Raw genomic sequence first — 22,542 nt, 5'->3', positions numbered from 1 at the left:
CAAGCAGGACAGCAAGAACCAAGTTAGTTTTTATCAAGGATCTTCCTAAGTAGGAAGATTCACTGTCTTCTCAAAACAACCCATTAGAGGGGCCAGGCCTGTAGTGCAGTGGCACAGTGCTGCCCGGAACAATGAGGCCCAGGTTCAGTACCCAGCATCTCACACAATGTATCAACCAGCAAATACAAGACTTGGTCAAAGACTAGAGAATGCTTTCTAATTGTTGAGTCCCAACAGCAACTCTGTAATCTATACAGAAAAGGGAAAGTATTAGCCCAGCAGGTCAAGGGACTTCTCCAGAAAACAATCAAAATTCCTCCTTGTTGCTAGGCCTTGACATTTTATAAAGCACGGAATGAAGAATGAGGCTACAGGGAACACACATCCGGCGGAAGCAGTTCTCACAAGTGTCTCTCCCTTTTTCTACCAAAGTTGTCATTGTACAATGTTTTGGGTTGGTGTCCTCATTTGCCTTGCATTGCTGTGATAAACACCATGACCAAAGCAACTTGGAGAGAGGCTACTTGACTGACATGTCTGAACCTCAGTCAGTCTCTGAAGGAAGTCAGAGCAGAAGCCTAGATCTGAAGCAGAGGCTATGGAGGGGCACCGCTCACTGACTTGTTCATCATGATGTGCCCAGTCTACTTTATTTTAAACTGTTTGTTTTTATTTTATGTGCATTGGTGTTTTGCCTGCATGTATGTCTGTGTGAAGGTGTCAGATCTTAGAATTACAAACAGTTGTTAGCTGACGTGTGGGTGCTGGGAATTGAACTTGGGTCCTCTGGAAGAGAAGCCAGTGCTCTTAACTGCTGAGCCATCTCTCCAGTCCCTCAGTCTGCTTTCTTACACACGAGGACCACCTGCCCAGGGTTAGGAACACACACAGTAGGCTGGGCCCTCCCACTTCAATAATTACTTAAGAAGCTGCCCCATGGACTTGCTGCAGACCAGCCTGATGGGGCCATTTTCTGAACTGAGGGTCCTTCTTCCCAGATGACTTCAGCTTGTGTCAAGTTGACAAATAACTGGTACAATTGACCCCTTGTCAACTTGACGCACACACACGCCACTATTTAACAATTTCCTTTCTTGCTTTTCCTCAAGATCTCATGTTAATATTAATATCACAGTGCAAAGCACAGTCCAATTTGTTTGTTTGTTTTGCAAAACAGGGTGTCTCTGTGTAGCCCTGACTGCCCTGGGACTCACTCTGTAGACCAGGCTGGCCTCAAACTCAGAGATCCACCTGCCTCTGCCTCCTGAGTGCTGAGTTTAAAGATGTAAGCCACCACATCTGGCATACAGTCTGTTTAAAGACTTTTTTTTTCTTGTTTATGTGCAAGGGTCTTTTGCCTGTATTTATGTCTGTGCACTGTGTGCATGCAGTACCCAAGGATGCCAGAAGAGGGCGTCAGTTCCTCTGGAACTGGAATTAGAGTTGGCTGTGAGCTGCCGTGCAGGTGCTAGGAATTGAACTCTGGGGTCTTCTGAAACTGCAGCCAATGTGCTTAACTGTACCAGTTCTCCAGGCCCTATTGGTTGGATTTGAGATAGGAGCTAGCTCTAGCCTGGTTGACTTCAAACACATTTTGTGAGCCAGGCTAGCTTCAAATTCATGGCACTCTTCCTACCCCAGCTTACTGAGTACTGGAATTACAAGGTCCCTATGAGCCACCAGGCCCAGCTAATAACAGAGCATCTGTTTGCTAGTCCTTGGCTGTGGAGCCCTCTTGGAGTCCTTGCAAACAGGACCCCTGGTGAGCTATTGCAGCACTAGGAAGGCGCCTGTCCTTCCTCCTGTTGGTGGGGAGCTCAGAGCTCGGCAACATACCCGATAACTGACTGTTCTTCTGGCATTACCCGCATCCCTCTTTTTACTCAAGATGATGAATGATGGTGGGACCCAACAACACCCTGTTCTCTTAATTCGAGGCCTTGAGAAGATGGGCTATTCCTTCTCCACAGCAGACTGCAGAATAAGGAACTGCAGCACTAATCAGGGACACTGTAAGAGAACAAAAGACTACAGCCAGCCTCACACCTTTTGTCCCTCCCTAGTTATAACTTAGATATACGATTGCCCTTTAATAGACCTGCCTAAGCCTGGTTGGCAGTGCCGAGTTTTTCCAGTGACAGATGACTGAGCCCAAGAGTCATGGAGCAGCGGGAAAGCGCTGCAAATGCACCTCGCTAAGACGGTGCTGCTAGGGCTGACCAAGGGTCCCTAGGGTTCCAAGGTCACACAGCCAAAAAAGATAAAAGAAAAGGGTGGTGTATAAAAGGAACAGGACACAGGGTAGTGACAGGAGAGCAGTGGGAAGGCTCAGGGGGAAAGTGCTGGCTACTGTGACCAAGGAAGCTGGAAGGTGAGAACAGCTCCAGGATGTTTGTTATCCTCTGACCGCCACACTGCTGCACAGACCTGCCACACACACACACACACACACACACACACACACACACACACACATATCCGCTAACTAATTAAAAGAAAAAGAAGCTGATTATACTAGTGTAACTCAGCAGTTAGCTGGGGCATACATCTTTTAAATAAATTAATAAATGGCAGGGAAGGGAGCAGAGAGGAGAGGCCAACCAATCATTCGAGTCATGTGAACCCCCAAACGCTCCCTAAGGAAGTGCTGCAAATCTGCAGAGGTCAGCCTTGAGAACAGGGAAGGCTTAAGAATTTAGCTTTGTGTGGTGACCCATGCTTTTCATCCTCACACTCCCTCCTTCCGGGAGGAAGAAGCAGGTGGACCTCTATGAGTTCTCAGCCAGCCTGGTCTATACAGAGTCCCGGGCTAGCCAGGGTTACATACTGAGACTGTGCTGAAAGCTGGGCATGGTCTCGTGTGCGCACACGCGTGCATGTACACACACACACACACACACACACACACACACACACACACATGAACTGCTCTCATTTCCATTTTCCACCTTCCTTCACCTGCTGCTGAGGAGGCACTAGGCTCCTGGCCCTAAGCATCCCTGAAGTTTCGGCCAGTGGACTGTGAACACCAGTTTCCTGTCCTGCTCCCTAAGGTTGCCTGATCATCTGAGCTTTTGTCTCAACCTCTCTTAATACTCTACAGAAATGACAAGAAGTTTCCTACCAGGAAGTGCCCTCCTCGCTCTTCTCCACACAAGACTCCTCCCCACAACAGCCCCGGTTTTGTTTCAAGGGCACATTTCACATTCTGTCCTTTGACTATCCATATTCTGGTCACTCCAGCCCTACAGGAACCTGACCTGCTTCTGACCACACTTATAGTCCAGGCAGGAAAATGACCTCATGACACCTACTCCATCTTCATTCCTGGTTCACGTACACTCATCACTTAACCCATCTGCTTGAGTAGCTAGCTTTGCAACCCTATGCTCAAGCTCCATAGCGGGCAACCATGCCTGTGTAGACCCTCATGGGATCCGGAGCTTTTCCCAAAAGCACGGTCTATCTTTCATCCCACCAATACCTGTGTTAAGCTCTTCAGACCTTTATGTTCCTTGGAGGTACAGACTTGATCATGCTAAGCTGTGCGAGTATCACTGTATTAGTGTGAATCTACGTCCCCAACCCCCCAGAATAGTTATCCAAAGAGGACAGGCCTATTGTGGACTTTCTCTCTGGGGCACTCAAAATGAATGGCTGACTAAACAGGTTCTGTCCAGTCCCTTAGGAATGGTGTTCCTGCCCTCGGGCCATTCTTTTCCATTTTGCTTACTTTTAGTTTTACAGAAAGCAGTGTTTCCAATCACTACGGGGTAGGGGCTGAGGAACAGCCTACAGAATGTGAAAAAATATGTTTGCCAAGTACACATTAGACAGAGAATGCAAGGGCTGGAGAGGCAGGCCAGTGGTTGAGAACACTGGCAGCTCTTCCAGAGGACTGTGTTTGAGTTCCAACAGCCACATGGCCACTTACAAGTGTGACATAACTCCAGGTCCAGGAGGTCTAACACCTGTTTCTGGCCTTTATAGATACCAGGCACACGTCATACACAGACGTACTTGCAGGCAAAACTCCCATACACACAAATAATTAAATAAAAGAGAGAAAACTGCATTGAATGGCTGGAAAGATGTCCAAGTGGTTGCCATACAAGCATGAAGATCTGAGTTTGAATCCCCACAACCCAGGTGAATCCAGTTGTTGTAGTGCACATCTGTAACCCCAGAGATCACACTGCAAGATGGAAAGCAGAGGGTCTCCAGAAGCTCGTGAGTTAGCTAGCCTAGTGTATGCAGCAAACAGTGAACAATACCGCCTCAAACAAGGTGCAAGGTGAGGACCGATACTGGAGATTGTCTTCTGATTGACACACCACTTGCACATACACACACAGACACATATATGTACACACAGGCGGCACACACACCACACAAAACCACACTGAGATTCTATTTCACCCCGATCAAAACAGTTATTGTGGTAGTTTGAGCGACGAAGTTCCCCTATAGTCTTGGGCATTAGAACACTCGGTCCCCAGTTGATGACACTGTTTGGGGAGGTTAAGGTGGTGCGGACCTTTCTAGAGGAAGTATGCGACTAGGGGTATTTGGAGTTAAAAGCCTCTCGCCACATCCAGTTAGCACTCTCTGTTTTGTGCTTATTTTAAAAATGTAAGCTCTTAGCTTTCTGTTCCTGCCACCATACCTGCCTGATGTCATGATGGACTCTTAACCCTCTAGAACCGTAACCCAAATAATCTCTTTCTTCTATAGGGTACCTTGACCATGGTGTTTTATCACAGCACCAAAAGCATAGTTAATTACTGCTATAGCCAAGAAAATCAATAATAATACATGCTGATGAAGATGTGGAGAAAGAACGCCCCACTCGCAGTTGGAAGAAATAAGCTTGTCCAGCTGCAGAAGGCTCCAGTGGTAAAAAGCACTTGTTGATTTTGCAGAGGACCTAGGATCAGTCCAGAGCCCACCTGGTGACTCACAACCGTCACAGCTCCAGCTCCAGAGAATCAGGTGTCCTCTTCTGACATCCACCAAGCATGCCTGTGGTGTACACAGACACATGCAGCAAAACACGTATCCATACATGAAATAATAAATCTAAAACAAGTTTAAAAATGAAAAATAAAACTACTACATGGACCTGCTATATGTTGGATATATAAATCCAAAGGACTCTTAAGTCAACAGACCACAGAGATACTTGCATATGTTTATGTATAGTTGCACTGTAGATTTCCAACTCAGAGGAACAGACGAAGTGTGGCACGTATAAGCACTGAAAAATCTTGAAGCCGTAAGGAAGTAATGAAGCAGGGCGGTGGTGGCACACGCCTTTAATCCCAGCACTCAGGAGGCAGAGGCAGGTGGATCTCTGAGTTCGAGGCCAGCCTGGTCTATAGAGCTAGTTCCAGGCCAGTCAGAAAACCTGTTTGTTTGTTTTGTTTTTTATTTTTTTATTTTCGAGACAGGATTTCTCTGTAGCTTTTTGGTTCCTGTCCTGGAACTAGCTCTTGTAGACCAGGCTGGCCTCGAACTCACAGAGATCTGCCTGCCTCTGCCTCCCAAGTGCTGGGATTAAAGGCATGCGCCACCACCGCCGGGACCCAGAAAACCTGTCTTAAAAACAAAAACAAACAAACACAAAGTAATGAAGTCCTAATGATTCCAGGGAAATGAACCGAACTGGAAGCCAGCCCGACTGAGAAAGACAAAAACTGCATATGTACAGAACTTAGATTTAAAATTATGTTTTTGTACTTGTATGTGGGAGAGGAGTCATGAAGTTAGAAGGCAGGTCCCAACGGGTGGGGCAGAGGACTAAACCCAGAGCCCGGCGTGCAACATTCTTGTAGCGTGAAGCAGGGGGATCGTGAGTTCAGAGACAACCTTGAATAAATACAAAGTTCCAGACTTGGCTAAATGAAGTCCTGTCTCAAAACAACAACAACAAAAAATAATGTTACACAGATAAACCTGAATGATGATTCTAAAGGGGCAAATGAGGCGAGACTAACGGGTTGAGCAATCGGATTCCAGCGCTAGATGGCAGAACGGAACCTCCATCAAGGTCCCGCCCCTGCCTCGTTGTCCCTGCCCTAATCTCCTCCCCCGCTTCCAATGCCTTAGTTCCACTCCGAGAGCGGCAAGCAAACTGAAGCAATTTCCGCCCAAAGAAGGGTGGGGCTTCCGTGTAGTCCCGGTCTCGCGAATACTAGTGCTAGGACAAAAGGGGGTGATCGCCACATGTCATCCTTGCCTCTTCACTACATTTCCCGTTTCGGTTCCGCCCTTACTACTCCCACTTCCGGCCAGGGAAAACGCCCCTTCACGCAGAACCCCGCTTTCCTTCCGCCCTCAGTAGTTTCCGCCACTTCTGTTCCCACCAGACACACGAGGCTCAAACGAAGCCACGTTCTCCTCTCTCCGGTTTCGCAACACGCCCGAAAAAACGGAAAGAGGCAACAGCCCCCCCTCCTCTCGTCCCCTGTCCCTTCTCCTGGCTTCTCCACTCCTTCCTCTTACAGGCCCTCCCATTTTAGGTGGAGACGAAGCCGTATTCGCCCTCAGAGAGGTGGAGACGCTGGTCTAGCCGCTCTCGCGAGCACTCCGAACTCTCGCGAGACTCGACGCCCGACTTGTGCGCCCGGGAAACCCCGTCGTTCCCTTTCCCCTGGCTAGCAGCGCGGAGGCCGCACGGTAAGCGAGAGCTCTGGGTCCGGCTGTGCGCGGGGCCACGGGGCCGGGCTGTCTGGCCCCAAGAGCTCGTGCCGGGGACCGCAGGAAGCCCGGCGCGGGGTCGCTCCGCCCCTTGGAGCCGCGGCCACGTGCGAGCGGCAGGCCCGGACATGCCTGTGGCCACAAATCCGGGAGTCCAAAAGGGGTTATAGGTGGGCAGCGGAGGGGTGAGTGGAGTGACCGGGAACGTGGGCTGAGCGAGAGGGGTGTGGAGGAGTCTCCCACGCGGTCACCACGCCGGCTTGTGATCCGCATGCTGTGGGCACGCGGGAGCTCTGTTGAACCTGGAAGAGCCGGGCTGCACTTGGCGAAAGGCGGGGAGGATGTTGGGGCTTCGGTCTGGATGGGGGAGTAGCGGGATTGCTGTTGACCTGGAACCGCGTCAGTGTTTCGAACCAAGCCTTCTATTGACATACTTGCCTTTCCTCCCAGATGCCTGGAGTTACTGTAAAAGACGTTAACCAGCAGGAGTTCGTCAGAGCTCTGGCAGCCTTCCTCAAAAAGTAAGTGTCGGGCCGGAGCTGTGAGCCCAAAGTGTGGCTAATCTGAATAACCTCTTGTTGGGGCCTTTTCTTAATTAGGCCAAGGATGGCCATGTTTCCATGTTGTCCTGTTAGTTCAGATGCTCGCACCCATCCTGCTTTTTCCTAGTTGGTTCTGTTGACGGGGAGTGGTTTCGGGGATTTTATGGAAATTTCTGAAGTGTCCTTTTCTCGATTCTTTTGGTCCCAGGTCCGGGAAGCTGAAAGTCCCCGAATGGGTGGACACAGTCAAGCTGGCCAAACATAAAGAGCTTGCCCCCTATGATGAGAACTGGTTCTACACGCGAGCTGGTGAGGATTGGGGACTTTGGCTGGGAATGGGGAGCTGGGTGGCCCCAGGCAGGAACCCCTTCCCCTCTCAACTGTGCTGAGACAGACCTCATGCTCTAATAACTATCTCTGAATGTGAAAGGAAACCTGGGAACAAGAAAACTGTTGATATTTTACTTATAGGTGCTCACTTGAGTCTGACAGTGTCCATTGTGTAACATTCTAATTCAGATCCATCTCTATCAGGTGATTCTCTACTGAAAGATTGGCAAGTTGGGGTGCTGCTCCTTGTTCTCAGAGGGAACTTAAGGCTCTGAGCGCCCCAAGAGGAAACTTCTTTCTCTCTGGAGCTATAGGTCCTATTTGATATTCTGTAAGCTATAGTCTGTGGTTAGCTCTACAGGGTGGGATCAGTGCTGGGTTGTGCCAAGGTCTCAGCATCTATATTGGTCTCTGCTAAGGGACCCCCTACCTGAGAACTCACCAGGTCATAGGAAACACATTGCTCATCACTTCAAAATGTGAAGCAGTCTATAAATTTATATTAGCGTGTATTAAGTCAAATGTCCATGGGATCCACTTTGTTTCAGGCTTTGGCATGGGCACAGGGACCATCATGACTCAACACAGCCTCTGAAAACCAAAAGGTCAATTCCACAGTGTGGGAAAAGGTTGGTGCATCCACCTGCCAACGCAATTTTTTATTTTTTTTAAAGGATGAGGGTGATGTAGGGAAAGTGGCTTCCCTGCCTACAGCAGGGGTGAGGCCTAGCTAAAATATGCCCTTCTTCCTGTCTCAGAAGCAAGCACACAGATATTGATGATGCTCTGCTTGGTGCAACTCAGATTTGGCATTGCAAGGGGAAGTATAGTGGTTTCTCTGGGTAGCGTGGTTAGTACGCACGTGTTGAGGACCTCCCAGGCAGAATTGGTTGTCTTTTTCAGGGTTGATGGGGGGGGGTCATGCATGTCCACCAGCTGATCATGTGACCCTACCACCTTTGCCACTGCTGGCTTGTGTTTGGAGATAGGGTCTCGCCGTGTACACCCTGTTTGGCCAGGAATTCGCCAAGAGACCAGGCTGCCCTCTGCCTTCCAGGTGCTGAGGGTTGGATTCTGGTTCTGTATATGCTAGGCGAGCACTCTGGGCTGCATCCCAAGCCTAAAAGTAGGAAGGTATTGGCAATGAATGGAATCTTGCCAGGTGATGCTTGAGTTTGGGACCAGGTCTGCAGGCTTGTAATCCCAGCACTTGTGCTTGTATTTGGGGCTAGAGTGCAGTGGGGTAGCAGGCTCGTGTTTGTTTTGGGGTGAGGAAAGGCTGTGGGCGTGGGGTTCGGAGGTGATGGGTTGGGACCAGAGGTTCAGTGACTGAGGAGCCAGTAGGAGGGTGAACTGGGGCTAGGAAAGCAGTGTTTCCTTAGTTTGGCTGAGAAAGGGTCAGGATGAAAGATTACAAGGTTCTTCATCCAACACTTTGACACCGCTGGTGAAGATGGGGCCACCACTCGCACTGCTAAGCTGCAGTGCCTCCTGAACTGAGGCCTGCAAATAAGTTCAGATGAAGGACACCAGCCCCTCCTGGACACAGCTCCCTAGGGCAGTGGGAAGACATTGAGGGCCAACGTCCTGTCTCGTTAATCCTCTAAAATTCAGCAACAATTCTGTGGATTTGTCTAAAGTTTTGCTTTCAAAATGTGCTAGAGCCCAGGGTCTTTTTGAGGAAGAAAGTGAGAAGAAATGAGCTTCATCTTGCTGTTTACAGCCTCTAAATAAGTCCTTTCAAAAATCAGAAGGAAATACATGCAGATTTGGGGTGGCAGTGAGTGCCTTATAATTAGCTGATGCTTCTATGGTACTGAAAAGGACTGTAACTCCCCATTAGAGACGCTAGTGATCTTTGCTGCAGTTAACTCCCTGCCTGGCCACTGTGGCTGCTGGGACAGTTGCTTTCCTTTGGTACTGTTGTACAGACGCAGGGGTGGGGGTGATAGCGGTGCAGGAGATTCAGGCACCTGCTGTGCCCAGGCTAATCTAATCCCTAGTCTGGTGCCCTGAGGAAGAGAGCAGATGATGGGTGATAATGGATTCTGGCGTTGGGTAGGGTAGTGGTTGTGGAGCATTTGAGTTGGTCTTAAAGGTGGAGTTGTCTGGTGTCACCTTGCAAGAAGATGAGAAGTGACACCACGTGAGTCTGTCGATCTTGGCAGGTATATGGTTTAAAAAAAAATCAGGCTAGCGGCAGGCTGTGGGAGCAAGGGGAGCCCACACAATGTGGCTGGAGTCACTAAAGTAAATTTCTGCTTAACCTGGTGGCTCCTGGGTGCCAGAAGAGAGATGGCAGTGGGGCCAGATTTAAAATGACTGCCTGGTTTTGCTTTAGGGGATGAAGATATCCCTGTATTTCCTAGCCAGGTGGCCCAAGTCCTTTGTTTCCTAAATGGTATGGGACCTGTGAGTCTTGTTTTTATAAGTGCTCTGCAGGACTATTGAATCTCCTGGGCCCCAGGATCCCCAGGGTCATGTCGCTCCTGAGACTTTTTATTTTCTGCTTGAGAATGCATGATGCAGAGAATGGCAGGCAGCACCAGTCGGCACCTTGGGGCATGGCCTTCGAGGTTTTGCCAAAGCTTGTTTGACAGGCCAGGAGGCTGCCTGCAGGAACAGTCCGGTATCCTCCATGGCTGAGATTCCAAGTTTATGGTACCCACAACAGAACTGCCCTGCCAGATCTTGGCCTCGTTCTCCAGGGCTAAGCTGTCCTGTAAAACAGTCAGTTCCTTTTTCACTGTCGTGCCGCAGGCGTGTGGAGATGGTCACCCTTGGGAAAGTTACAGGGGAGGGAGAACCAGGGATGTCAAGCCCCAGTTTTGGTGCGTGTTCTGTTTGCTCTGTAAAGCGGTGAGATGTTGCCTCACTCCCCACCGTGAATATAGAAAGAATGATCCTCAGACTCCCTCTTGCCCCACCTCCAGCCTCTACAGCACGGCACCTGTACCTGCGTGGTGGTGCCGGGGTTGGCTCCATGACCAAGATCTATGGAGGACGGCAGAGAAACGGTGTCAGGCCCAGCCACTTCAGCAGAGGCTCCAAGAGTGTGGCCCGCCGCGTTCTCCAAGCCCTGGAGGGACTGAAAATGGTGGAAAAGGACCAGGATGGGTATGCAGGGTTGTGCCGGAATTAGGGTGGTCAATGCCCATTGGTGACTTGTGGTGAAGCTGTTGGGCCTTCCTACAAATGGAGGTACAGGGCATTCAGAAAGCAAACAGTGAGGCCTTCACCCAGACCTCTCTGACTCTGAGAAGGTAATTTAGCGACTGTCCGCTTTCATTAGCCTGCTCGTTAACTTTTCCCAATTGATTTTTCGGGGCTTTTGATCTAATGCTTGCACAAACGACACCTCGTCAGCTCCCAGGGGTCTCCCACTCCTGCCTTCCAGCTCCTTAGGATGCAGCTGGCTTGGGCACGAGTGGGGCTTGGCAAGAAGAATGTGGCTCCCTTGCTCGGTGCTTTCTTCTGTCCTCCCCCAAGAGGCGGGGTTGGGCTGTGCTCAGCCAAGAATTAATTTTTCTTTCTCTTGCACAGGGGCCGCAAGCTAACACCTCAGGGACAGAGAGATCTGGACAGGATTGCCGGACAGGTGAGGGGTGCACCAGCTCCTTTTTTCCATTGAGACACAGCCAGAGAAGGTCATACTGGGACAGGGGAAAAAACCACGTAAGGTCTGCTACATAACCCAGGCTGCCTTGGGTAAACTATACCTTTCTGCAGTGTCCTCCATACAGATCACCTTGGTAAAAGATTCTGCTCTAACTTGGTCCTCATACTTATTAGGCACCGGATGTAAGCAATTTAGGGGAGGTGGAGATTGGGGTGGTAGACTGGTTCAGGCACAGAACAAGTCATTGTAGGGTGACTTTATTCCCACTACCTTTTGGGTTGGGTGATCTCACTCCAAAAAGCAGAGCCCCTGGGGTCTGACAAGGCACCCCATGCCTGATTTTCTCTGCTACAGACTGCACCTCTGCTGAGGTTCTTGGAAGACTTTAGCTTTGAGCTTGGGATCTCAGTAGAGGGCGACACACAAATGTTGGTACAAGTGACCTAACTTACCCTTGGGACAGTGACTGTGATCTACAAAGCTGGAGGTGTCTGCTGTAGTGGGGCAGAGGGCATGGCTCTGGGTAGTGAGCCATGACAACGCCTTTAGACCACTCACTGATCCTTCTGTCTTCTCACAGGTGGCAGCTGCCAACAAGAAGCATTAGAACAAAGGATGCTGGGTTAATAAATTGCCTCATTCATAATCCTGGTCTGGGTCTGCTTTTGATTTCTTGGTTCTGTTTTTTAATACAGGGCTTCCCTGGGAATCCCAAGACACCAGTAGAGCTGTGATGTCAGCTGATAGTAGGGCTGGGCTGCAGGTGTGTTCCCAAGAAGAGAAAGTTTTGGATTATGAGAAGGCAGCATAGTCACCTTCCCTTCCCTTAGCTGTCCTGCCATCCTCCACTAAGGATGAAAGGTGGATGCTGCAATCCCTGCCTGATGTCATGGTGCCTGTAAGGAGTGTAAGGAATATGCTGGGCCTGAGCTCTCCAGAAGGCCAGCCTAGCCCCAGTCATCCTGGCAGCTTCCCGGGTCAATCAGCCCTATCTCAAGGGAGGCTCTGGATTTTCTGCGGCTCACCTTCCTCCTCCCCAATCTGTAACGATCCGCAACACGCCAGGTTGAACTGGCTCCCTGCAGAGGGGACTCTTTCAAGCCACATGAGAACCGCCCCTCCCGGGTTGAAACATTGGGACAGGCAGTTTTCTGTGTCCAGCAAGCTTCTTGGGATGGATATCCTACAGCATTTGAAGGGACAAACCCTGGGTAACTGGAGGCTGTGAGGATGTGGCCTGTGTCAGCCCATGCAGTCCACCTTAAGCCTGAGCTCAGGCATGTCCCTTTCTGTGGTCAAGTGAAGAGGAATGTTTTGGCCCCACTGATCACATGTGTTAGGAAGTTGCTTCGCTGCAGCCACTAGGGGGCAGCCACTACCGAGAAAGTTGAGTTCTGGCTCGTCTGAGGTTCCCCGAGTAGCAGCTTGGAACTGGAGACCAGCTGTCCTGCCCTCAAGGCAGGCACCTCGCAATGTGGGCGGGAGGTGGCAGGTTGTGAAGAGAAAGGGAAGTAAGCTTCAGGGACTACTGAGTGCTCTCTCGGTGATACCACCAAGCTCATAAAAGGGGGGGTCATTACAGTCCCTGGCAATGGGCAAAGAGACACCTTGGTGGTGGTGTTGTCTTATATCAGCCAGGGACAGAGCAGATGGAGTCCTTTGTTCATCCTAGCTTGATGCCTATCTTCGTGGCCAAAGCTGTTTCATGCCTAGGGCACATAAGTAAAAAAAGGGGGGGGGGAGGGTCATTCCTACCAAACAGGAGAAAAGGACTCTTACTATAAATCAGTTGACCTTGTTCTTGGAGCCCAAATAGTCTTTTAGCACAATGACCTGGAGCTCCTGGCCCCCTGCTGTGTCCACCTTCAGAGTGCTGGGACTACCATCCTGCACCACTCCTTTGGGCCACTTGGCCTATTTTTAAGTTATGAAGTATTTCAGGCATGTAAAGCAGTATTCAAAGCAGCCTTGCAAAGCTCCCCACCCATGGCTTTGAGGGTGGCTTCCGAGTTGAGGACACTTGCTACTCTGAAGAGACCTCAGTTCAGTTCCTAGCATCCATATCAGAAGGCCCACTACTGTAACTTCAGCTCTAGGGGATCCAATACCTGTGGCCTCAGGGACACCTACACCCATGTGCATACCCAAGAGCAAGACACACCTGCACAGATTGCCAGCCAGGCAGTGGTGGCAAGTAGGTCTAGGGAGTTCAAAGCCAGACTGGTCTGCAAACCAAAGTTCCAGGGCTACACAGAGAAAGGCCATCTTTGTCTCTACCCCACCCCCAAGTGGGGCTGTAGAGAACTCAGCAGTTAGGAGCAAGAGCATTGGCTGCTCTTAGAGGCTTATGGCAACTCACAATTGTCTGGGATCTGACTCTGACAGATACATATGCAAGCAAAGCATTTTTTTTTAAACAAGGTTTCTCTAGCTTTGGAGCCAGTCATGGAACTAGCTCTGTAGACCAGGCTGGCCTCACACAGAGATCCACCTGCCTCTGCCTCCCAAGTGCTGGGATTAAAGGCGTGCGGCAAACAAAGCATCTAAAATAGCTTAAAAAAATAATAGGAAAAAAATATTATGCAAGAGAAATCAATTGTAACTCAGTAGCAAAAACTTTGCCTGGCGCAGGAGAGGCCCAGAGTTCCATCCCAAACAGAACCAAACGTAGTAGGAAATAAAGACACTAAATACTACAGAGCTAGGCGTGGTGGCGCACACCTTTAATCCCAGCACTCGGGAGGCAGAGACAGATTGATCTCTGTAAATTCAAGACCAGCCTGATCTACAAAGTGAGTTTCAGGATGGGGAACTCCAAAGCTACAGAGAAAAACCCATATGGGGGGGAGGGGTAAGAAAAAAAAAGTTGTGTAAAACTTTGAGTCCTTCCCCAACCCCAGTCCTCCTTTTCCCCCCAGAGGTGAAAGTCAAGGGTGTACACGTCTGTCTGTATCACAGACCATTGTCCCCAAACAGCCGGTAGTGTCAACCCCATTTCCTACACCCGGGTTTTTCTCCTCCCCATTTCTGACACTGACTTGACCGCTGCTCTGCGGCTTTCAGCTGCCCTATTGAACGTACTACAGCATGTCCTTTCTCCTGCAAATGTACCTTGGGATTGTTTCACGAAAAAAAAAACATCCTGCGGGGCTGGAGAGATGGCTCAGTGGTTAAGAGCATTGCCTGCTCTTCCAAAGGTCCTGAGTTCAATTCCCAGCAACCACATGGTGGCTCACAACCACCTGTAAAGAGGTCTGGCGCCCTCTTCTGGCCTTCAGGCATACAGACAGAATATTGTATACATAATAAATAAATATTAAAAAAAAAAGTACTCGGAACTGCTCCACCATTTAAAAAAAAAAAAAAACATCCTGCGATGAATGTGGTTTTTGTTTTGTTGATGTTCTAAGAATTGAACCTGGGACCGGACAAAAGGTGGCAAGTAAGGGCTATACTGCTCGGCTTCCCCAAGTCGCATTCAAATTAGTTCTCTCTCTCTCTCTCTCTCTCTCTCTCTCTCTCTCTCTCTCTCTCTCTCTCTCTCTCTCTCCTTTTTCTCTTTTTGTTTTTGTTTGGTTCTTTGGTTTTGAAAGACAGGGTTTCTTTTTAGACAAAGCTGACCTCAAACTCAGAGATTCACCTGCCTCTGCCTCCCAAATGCTAGGATTAAAGGTGTAGGACCCAACCACCGCAAGCTCACTAGAGGCCTGAGTCTCAGTAGTTTGTTTACCCTGAGGGCAATACTTGGTTCTGATTAAGACCACAAACTGAGACTACCCAGACACCACCCAGGAACAGACCATCCAAAAGAAATTCCTAACGTTCCAATCATTGTAGACAGGATCATACCTGCCTGCACACACCCATTGTTTTCACCAGGACACCCCTAGACAAATGTCAGCCAATCAGGGGTCCTAAACCTTAGAAATCCCTCAACCACCCCCACCTTTGCTACTATAAAAACCCAACTCTACCTGAGCTCGGGGCTCTCCAGTCACTACAATACACTGGACATATGGACAAGTTTGCAGACTTGTGTAAGAATAAAGGTTCCTTGCCTTTACATACAGGACTTGGTCTCCTGGTTGGTTTGTGGGGACTCCTGATCTGGGCATAACAAAAGGCATGTGCCACCACCACCCAGCTCGGATTATTTTTCATTTTTTTTCTACTTTGGGAGGTTTTGTGTGTGTGTGTGTACTACATGTGTGCATGAGCCAACATATTCTTCAGAAGAGGCTGGGCCCTCTAAAACTGGACTTAACAATCGTAATCCACCACGTGGAGTGTGGGGCGTGGAACTCAGGTTCTCAGCAGGAACTCTGTGCTCTAACACAGCTGAGCCATCTTGTCTCTCCAGCCCGGTTTGGGGTGTGTTTGTTGAGGCCAGAGCTCAGCTGGCCTGGCAATCTTAACGAACCTCACGCCTCTGATCCCTTTTGTTATTTTAATTTGTTTTGTCTGAAGAGAGTCTGCAAGTCTGCAGCTTCGGTTGACCTGAAATTCACTCTGTAAACCAGGCTAGCCTTGAACTCACAGAGACCCGCCTGCCTCTGCCTCCCAAGTATTGGGATTAAAGGTGTGGGCTACGACTGCCTAGCTTGTTTTGATTTGGTTTGTCTGAGATAGAGTCTGAGTCACTGGGTGACCTGGAACTTGCCTTTATCCGTCTCAGCCTCCCAAATTCTGGGATTATAGGCATATGCCAATACAGCTATTTTAATGATTTCTCTTGCCATGTCTTCACATAAGTGAAAACTGCCTAACTACTTAATTAGTATCTCAATCGCTCCATTTCCCTGGGTATAAAACAGATTTTTTTTTTTTTGTGGGCCATGACTGCCTAGCTTTAAAAAATTTTTAAAAGGATCTCCGAGTTTATGGCCAGCCTTGTCTACATAGTGAGTTCCAGAACAGCCAAGGCTACAGAAAAAAAAAAAAAAACTGGTCTCAAAAAAAGAAAGAAAGAAAGAAAGAGAAAGAAAGATTTTCAGGTTTTTTTTTTTTGTGGTCCATGACTGCCTAGCTTTAAAAAATTTTTAAAAGGATCTCCGAGTTTATGGCCAGCCTTGTCTACATAGTGAGTTCCAGAACAGCCAAGGCTAAAAAAAAAAAAAAAAAAACTGGTCTCAAAAAAAGAAAGAAAGAAAGAAAGAGAAAGAAAGATTTTTAGGTTTTTTTTTATTTACTTAGTATTTATATGTATGATTATGAACCACCATGTGAATGCTAGGAATTGAGTCTAGTTCATCAACAAGAGAAATGAGTACCCTTAATCACTGAGCTAACCAGTCCCTCACCTTTAAAACAAAACGAAAATAGGCTCACCTGGAGCTCAATATACTGGCTAACCTGGCTGACCAGTGAACTCTGTCACCCGCCACCCGCCCCCATCTGCCTGTTTCTTATGTAGCCCAGGCAAGCCTCTCAGTTACACATACCACAGCCTCCCAAAGGCTGGGATTGCGGGCTCAGCGGGTCCATTCCACCACAGACTGGACAGCACCGGGCAAGTGGTTGCTTCCCCTCACTGAGCCTCGGTTTCCTCCTCTGTAATCGCCCTCCACGGCTGGGGTATAGTTCAGTGGCGGAGCAGTCACCTGGCAGGCAAGAGATCCCAGTTTTATCCCCAACGTCATGAAAGGAAAACCTGGCGTGGTGGATCACATCTGTAATAGCAATAGTGAGGAAAAGGCAGAGGATCGCGATCTCAGGGGCACCTTCAGTAGCTGGCTCAATTTCCAGCACCCAGACAGCGGCGGTAGTTCCATCTCCAGGGGATCTGTAGCCCTCTTCTGGTCTCCACGGGCACCAGGCACACACATGGCACACATGCATACATACATGAAAGCAAACACATACATTAAATAAATAAAGCTTCACTGATTAAAAAAATAAAAGGTGACTATAAATAAACAACGACAAAAAGATTTTCACTGGTGAATCCAAGGCCAGCCTCTCTTGAAAAAGAGAAAAGGTAGGTTTGGAAAGAAAAGGGTGGGGGGAGCAGACAGGTTTGCCCCAGTGTTAATGAGATCGGAAGCCAAAGCTGAGCGTAGTAACAGGTGGACCTGCCTGCCTCGCCCAAGCTCCCGGGATCCTTCTGCAGGTTCAGCGGCCTGAACCAGCCTCTGCCCCACCCCAGCACTAGAGACTCAAGGGAATTGTGGCCAGCCCAGGTGCAGCACTGTTCCTCAGCACTCAGGGACTGAAACACATGGCAAATAAGGGCCACTGGAGCCCATCTCCGTCCGGGGCCAAACAGGAAGTGAGGCGGAGTTTGGGGTGGAATCTGGTACCCGAGGGCTACTGCAACCCAGACTAATCAACCCACTGGTAGAAAATGTCAGAGGGTCTCGGAGTCCTGCCTCTTCTTCTCTTCCTGGCGGAAGCCTGCCTAGGTAATGTGGCCAAAGGGAAGGTACTGGCGTTGGGGGGCAGGGGGTTTGAGGGTACCACTGACGGGAGGGGTGGATAGTGAAGCCAGAAGCTGAGGGAAGCCAGACAGGTTGATGCATAGCGCACACCCTTTAAAGTAATACCAGAGCTCAGGAGATTGAAGCAGGAGGGAAGAATATTGCATTTGAGGCCAGCCTGGGCTACATAATGAGTGCTAACCTATCATGGCTAGCCTGGGCAACTTACTGAGACCTATTCCGAAATAAAAGGAGCAACAACAGGGAACGGGGGGGGGGGGGGGGGGCTTTCTTTCTGTCTCAGATGGTTTGGAGGAGGCTCAGGAAAGTCCACTGTTAGGCCCAAGCCCACCATGCCCCACAACACAAAATCATATCTTCATAAGTCAGAATGAGGAACTGAAGTAAGTGTGGACTCAGGGAGGTGTCCCCGAGGGAAAGGGAGGGCGTGCCTCATCAGACTCCATTCCCCTCCCTCACCAAGTGTGACCACACTGACCAGGCTTTAAGAGGGGAAGGTCATCCACTCAAGTGACTGATGCTGGAAACCAGCCGAGAGTGGAGCGCTGCTGTCTGAGCCCATTACCATGAAGTTGCCCAGCTTCTTCCTCCAGCTTTTCTTCCTCACTTCTGGCCTTCCTCTTTCCTGCTATGTTCAGGAAGGTGGCCACAAGCCAATGTGGTCCTGGGGAGGCTGATAACGGGGCTTTCAAGATAAACACAGAGTGGACACCTTGGCCACCAGTCCACCCTTGTCTCTCTGAGCTCCCTCCACCCAGACAGAGTTCAGTCCCTGATCCCTAAGTTGACATTTAAATTGCGGAGGCAGAAACAGCCTAGGCACAGAAGGACAGATTCAGGGTGGCTGCAGGAGGGGAGTACCACCTCTTCCAATAGAGGGGGTGATGCTGGGCCCTCACCCCAGGGCCGGAGGAGGTTCCTAAGGGCTGGGAATAATGGCTCCCATTCCTTCCCAATGAAGGGGAAGTCTCTGAGAGGGTTCGGGGAGTTCTCTGCAGCGGGACCCTGCTGGTGTTAGGAAAGTAAAATGCAATGGAGCAATGGTGGCAAGAAGCCACAAGGCAGCTCTCCCAGCATCTACTCTCTCTCTAGAGGTGTCATCACCATCAGGACCACTCCACTCCCAAGAGCACTGGTGTGAAGGGCTCTGGATCGCGGCAATCAGGGCCACCTCCAGTCTCTGTTCTCATCTCTCCACAGGCCCCGGATGCCAGGCCCTGAAGATAGACATTCCACCATCGGTGACAGTGAACGTGGGGGATGAGGCCCGCCTCGTCTGCAAGCACGATGGCAACAGACCTAATATCACGTGGTGGTACGGTTTTGTGTACAACTCCAACATCTCCATCCCCTCAGTGTTTATGGGTTCTGGTCAGGGGCTCAAAGGTGATGAGCTGGTCATCCCCAATGTAAACAAGAGCCACGGGGGCCTCTACAAATGCCACGCGGAAGAAAACGGCAAGAGAAAATTCTCCTGCGGCACCTACCTCCGAGTGCGTAGTGAGTAGCAAGGGACGCTGCCCCTCGGGTTCCCTGCTCCATCCAGAACGCTGCTTGCGTGCGTGCGTGCGTGCGTGCGAGCAGAACCAGTTCCTTCCTCCTGGACCTGAACTAGCAGCACATAGGTTCTCGCCGGGCAGGATGGTGGCTTCAGGGCTCCCTGACCTCACAAGGGGCAGGGCTGGGAGAGGAGGGGACACTGAGACTCCCTGTCTTCACAGAGCCAGTCCCTAGACCCTTCCTGGACATGGGAGAAGGCACCAAGAACCGTATCATCACAGCCGAGGGCATCATCCTGCTGTTCTGTGCAGTAGTGCCAGGGACATTGCTACTATTCAGGGTGAGTCCCCCAAGTAACACCCCACAAGTCACCTGGGCTTGCCGGGCCTGGACTATGACTCCCAGTGTCTAGCTGGTCCTCTAGATTCTGAGGTTCCTACTCCAAAGTTTGGAAGACTGAGAGTACCAAGAAAATTGTGAGTGGTCCTGAGCTCCAGGGTGTCACTGTGTCCCCACTGGCCCTCTCTAGATACCTTCTGCCTCTCCTCCTGCCCCACCTGAAGAGCAATCCCCTGCAAATGCAGCCAAGACCAGGGACAAAGGGGACCAGTGCCCCTCCAGAGCCTCTACTTCTCCCTAGGCCACAAGGCAACTTTATTTTTTTTTTTTTAATGTTTTTAGATGAGGTTTCACTGTGTAGCCCTGACTGGCCTTGAGCTCACAGAAATCTGTCTAGGCCTCTCAATTTCTGCTGCTGGCATTAAAGGTGTGTGCCACCATGCCTGCCCTTCTTTATTTCTCATCGGTTTGTGTACATGGATAGTGGGTAGGAGAGTCTGGGCATGTGAGTGTGGGGGCACAAAGCAACTTTCTGGAGTCCCTTCATTCCTTCCACTTAGGATGCCCAGACCAAATTCATGTCCCTGGGTTTGCATGGCAACAGATTTACCAGCTGTGCATCTCCCAGACTTGTTTTTGCTTTCCTTTCCTTTGTTCTGTTTTCAAGGAAGGGTTTTTCTGTGTAACAGCTCTGGCTGTCCTGGAACTCACAAAGATCCACCTGCCTCTGCCTCCCAAATGCTGTTTGTCTCTGTCTCTCTTTCTCGACAGATCTTGGTCCAGGCTAGCCTCAGACTTGTTCTCTCCATGGCTGGCCTGATTCTTCTCCCCACCTTCCAAGTACTGCCATCACAGGCATAGCTGCCACCACTAGTTTTCTTTCCTTTTCAGTGGGGAGGTAAAGAAGATGGGATCTTGCTAAGTAGTTCAGGCTGGGTCCGAACTCATTCTATAGATCATATTGGTCTGGAATTCATAATCCTCCTGCCTCAGCTTGCCAAGGACTGGGATTACAGATATTCACTGCCAGTTGCTGTTATACTGTCTTACTATTATACTCCTCAGCACTGGAGAACAGTAGCAGGCCAGCATGGTAGCATTAGACCTTTGATCTCAGCAGCACTCAGAAGGCAGAGGCAGGCAGAGCTCTGGGAGTTCAAGGCCAGCCTGGTCCACCTAGTGAGTTCCCAGCAGCTCGTGCTAGATAGAAAGCCTGAGGAAGTTAGTGGAATGTAGTGGCAAACACATCCAGCACTCCTTGGAAGGTGATGCAGGAGAACCCATAAGGAGAAAGAGAGGAGAGGATCAGAGAACAGTATCTGCCAAGATCCCAATATGTGGGCTTAGGCATGATTTATTTATTTATTATGTATACAATAGTCTGCCTGCATGTATGCCTGCAGGCCAGGAGAGGGCACCAGATCTCATTACAGATGGTTGTGAGCCACCATGTGGTTGCTGGGAGTTGAACTGAGGACCTCTGGAAGAGCAGCCAGTGCTCTTAACCTCTGAGCCATCTCGCCATCCCCCTGTCCATTCATCTTTCTGATAAAGCACCTGCTGGTATGTGAGGGTCTGAAAAACCCTTCACCTCCCCCTTGCTCACTGAGGCTAATCCTCACCTACAGAAACGGTGGCAGAACGAGAAGTTTGGTGTGGACATGCCAGATGACTATGAAGATGAAAATCTTTATGAGGTGGGCACTGGATGGGGTGGTGCTGAAGAGCGGGCCGGTGTACAGGGAGGGGGGGTCTGCAGTGGGAACTCTGGGGTTGACTGGGAACAGGGACCGCAGCTGCCAGGGGACTGATAGCTACCCTATCCCTTGCAGGGCCTGAATCTTGATGACTGCTCTATGTATGAGGACATCTCCAGGGGACTCCAGGGCACCTACCAGGATGTGGGCAGTCTCCACATTGGAGATGTCCAGCTGGAAAAGCCGTGACTGACATCCCCCATCCTGCTGTGCTGTCTGTCCCCACCTGCCATAGCCCTGCCTCACTTCTCTTCCCCTGCAGTCTCCCCTTCCCAGTCTTTGTCCCTCCAGACTACCCCACCCTACTCTCCCACCTGATCTTGTCCTTCCCCAAGTCTGTCCTGGGTTCCCTCTCCAGTGGGTAATGAGCCCTTAATCGCCGCCTCTAGGGGAGCTGATTACAGCAGCCTCGTTAGTGTCACCCCCTCCTCCCAGATCTGTCATGGCCACTTAAGTGCTAATAAATCCTTCCTAAAGCAGCCCTTGGCAGGAGTCGTGGATCTCATGAGGACTGTTCCTCCACAGTGCCAGGCGACCGGGAGCAGGAAGCCCAAGTTCCCTTCCTCCCTCAGACCTAAGTTCTCACCTGCCCACTTCTGACATCTAGGACTAGACAGTCAGTCTTGCCCCCCAACCCCCATCCCTCCAAGAAACAGGAAGTCTCTTGGGGAAGTCCCCACCCCAAATGAAGGGCTGGTTTATCTTTTTTTATAGGGCCTCACCCTCCCTATGTCCCTAAGAAAAGGGGAGCCAGGGGGGATGTTACCAAATTATTATGCATATTTAAGCTCTGAAAACACGCGGTATTATTTCCTGGGGGTCGGACCTAATTCCCTCGTGGGTGCATTTGTCTAGGCAGATCTGGAGTGTTTCTGTCAAGATCCTGGAGATGGTGGAGAGTGCACAGCGCTGTGACCCAGTAGCACTAACGTGGGAAGAGCAGATGCAGAAAGGCAGTGAAGGGCAGGAGTGAAGCAAAGAGGAAACACGGGAATCCCCAGAGTCAGGGACACGAGTTAGAAGGCAAGGCGAGAAGCAGACTCGAGCTGGCTGTCCAGTGAGCACAGCCTAAGGGATAACAACAGTTGGGGAAAGGACAGAGCCTATGGTCTGGGAGGATGAAAGAGACCCAGCGGCAAGAAAAGGACGCACAGTGATAAAAAGGAGCAGAAAGGCTGTAGCGGGGTGAAGAAGCAGAGGCCGGGGAGGAAGATAGCTTCCGGGGAAAGTGCTGGGTCGAGAGTGTGGGGCTCAAAGAGAGTGGAGCTTTGACATGGTGGCGCATGCCTTTAACTTTAACCTCTACGATCCGGAGGCAG

At 50.1% G+C, this 22,542-nt stretch overlaps 2 protein-coding genes and 1 non-coding gene across 4 annotated transcripts; all 3 read left to right on the top strand.

Moving 5' to 3' along the window:
- Window positions 1-6,604: 6,604 nt before the first annotated feature.
- On the top strand, window positions 6,605-11,841 carry Rps19 (ribosomal protein S19). 2 transcript variants are annotated; one of them, XM_050127117.1, is made up of 6 exons: window positions 6,605-6,678; window positions 7,150-7,220; window positions 7,450-7,550; window positions 10,505-10,688; window positions 11,115-11,169; window positions 11,771-11,841. In XM_050127117.1, exons 2-6 carry the CDS (start codon window positions 7,150-7,152, stop codon window positions 11,795-11,797), a joined length of 438 nt encoding a protein of 145 aa, XP_049983074.1. In that variant the 5' UTR covers window positions 6,605-6,678; the 3' UTR covers window positions 11,798-11,841. The 2 variants fall into 2 exon arrangements, with proteins under 2 accessions (XP_049983074.1, XP_049983072.1); XM_050127115.1 differs by lacking the exon at window positions 6,605-6,678 and adding an exon at window positions 6,809-6,884.
- Window positions 11,842-12,770: 929 nt separating this feature from the next.
- Window positions 12,771-12,912, top strand: LOC126491479 (small nucleolar RNA SNORA48). The gene has a single exon (XR_007589404.1). It is a non-coding gene; the product is annotated as a small nucleolar RNA SNORA48 (small nucleolar RNA).
- A 3,842-nt stretch (window positions 12,913-16,754) lies between these two features.
- Cd79a (CD79a molecule) lies at window positions 16,755-21,702 on the top strand. The gene is made up of 5 exons (XM_050127110.1): window positions 16,755-17,591; window positions 18,828-19,127; window positions 19,349-19,467; window positions 21,095-21,163; window positions 21,299-21,702. Exons 1-5 carry the CDS (start codon window positions 17,534-17,536, stop codon window positions 21,410-21,412), a joined length of 660 nt encoding a protein of 219 aa, XP_049983067.1. The 5' UTR covers window positions 16,755-17,533; the 3' UTR covers window positions 21,413-21,702.
- Window positions 21,703-22,542: the final 840 nt, after the last annotated feature.

The sequence above is a fragment of the Alexandromys fortis genome, unplaced genomic scaffold (assembly GCF_014885135.2).
Source record: "Alexandromys fortis isolate MF-2015 unplaced genomic scaffold, M_Fortis_MF-2015_v1.1 scaffold_262, whole genome shotgun sequence".
Taxonomy (NCBI): Eukaryota; Metazoa; Chordata; class Mammalia; order Rodentia; family Cricetidae; genus Alexandromys; species Alexandromys fortis.
This window is presented reverse-complemented; position numbering and strand designations above follow the sequence as displayed.

Coding starts and splice junctions, on each gene's coding strand:
- Rps19 (XM_050127117.1), top strand. CDS start 7,150: ATGCCTGGAGTTACTGTAAAAGACGTTAACCAGCAGGAGTTCGTCAGA. Junction 7,551..10,504: donor CTGGTTCTACACGCGAGCTG/GTGAGGATTGGG, acceptor CCCCACCTCCAG/CCTCTACAGCACGGCACCTG. Junction 11,170..11,770: donor TGGACAGGATTGCCGGACAG/GTGAGGGGTGCA, acceptor GTCTTCTCACAG/GTGGCAGCTGCCAACAAGAA.
- Cd79a (XM_050127110.1), top strand. CDS start 17,534: ATGTCAGAGGGTCTCGGAGTCCTGCCTCTTCTTCTCTTCCTGGCGGAA. Junction 17,592..18,827: donor CCTGGCGGAAGCCTGCCTAG/GTAATGTGGCCA, acceptor ATCTCTCCACAG/GCCCCGGATGCCAGGCCCTG. Junction 19,128..19,348: donor CACCTACCTCCGAGTGCGTA/GTGAGTAGCAAG, acceptor CTGTCTTCACAG/AGCCAGTCCCTAGACCCTTC.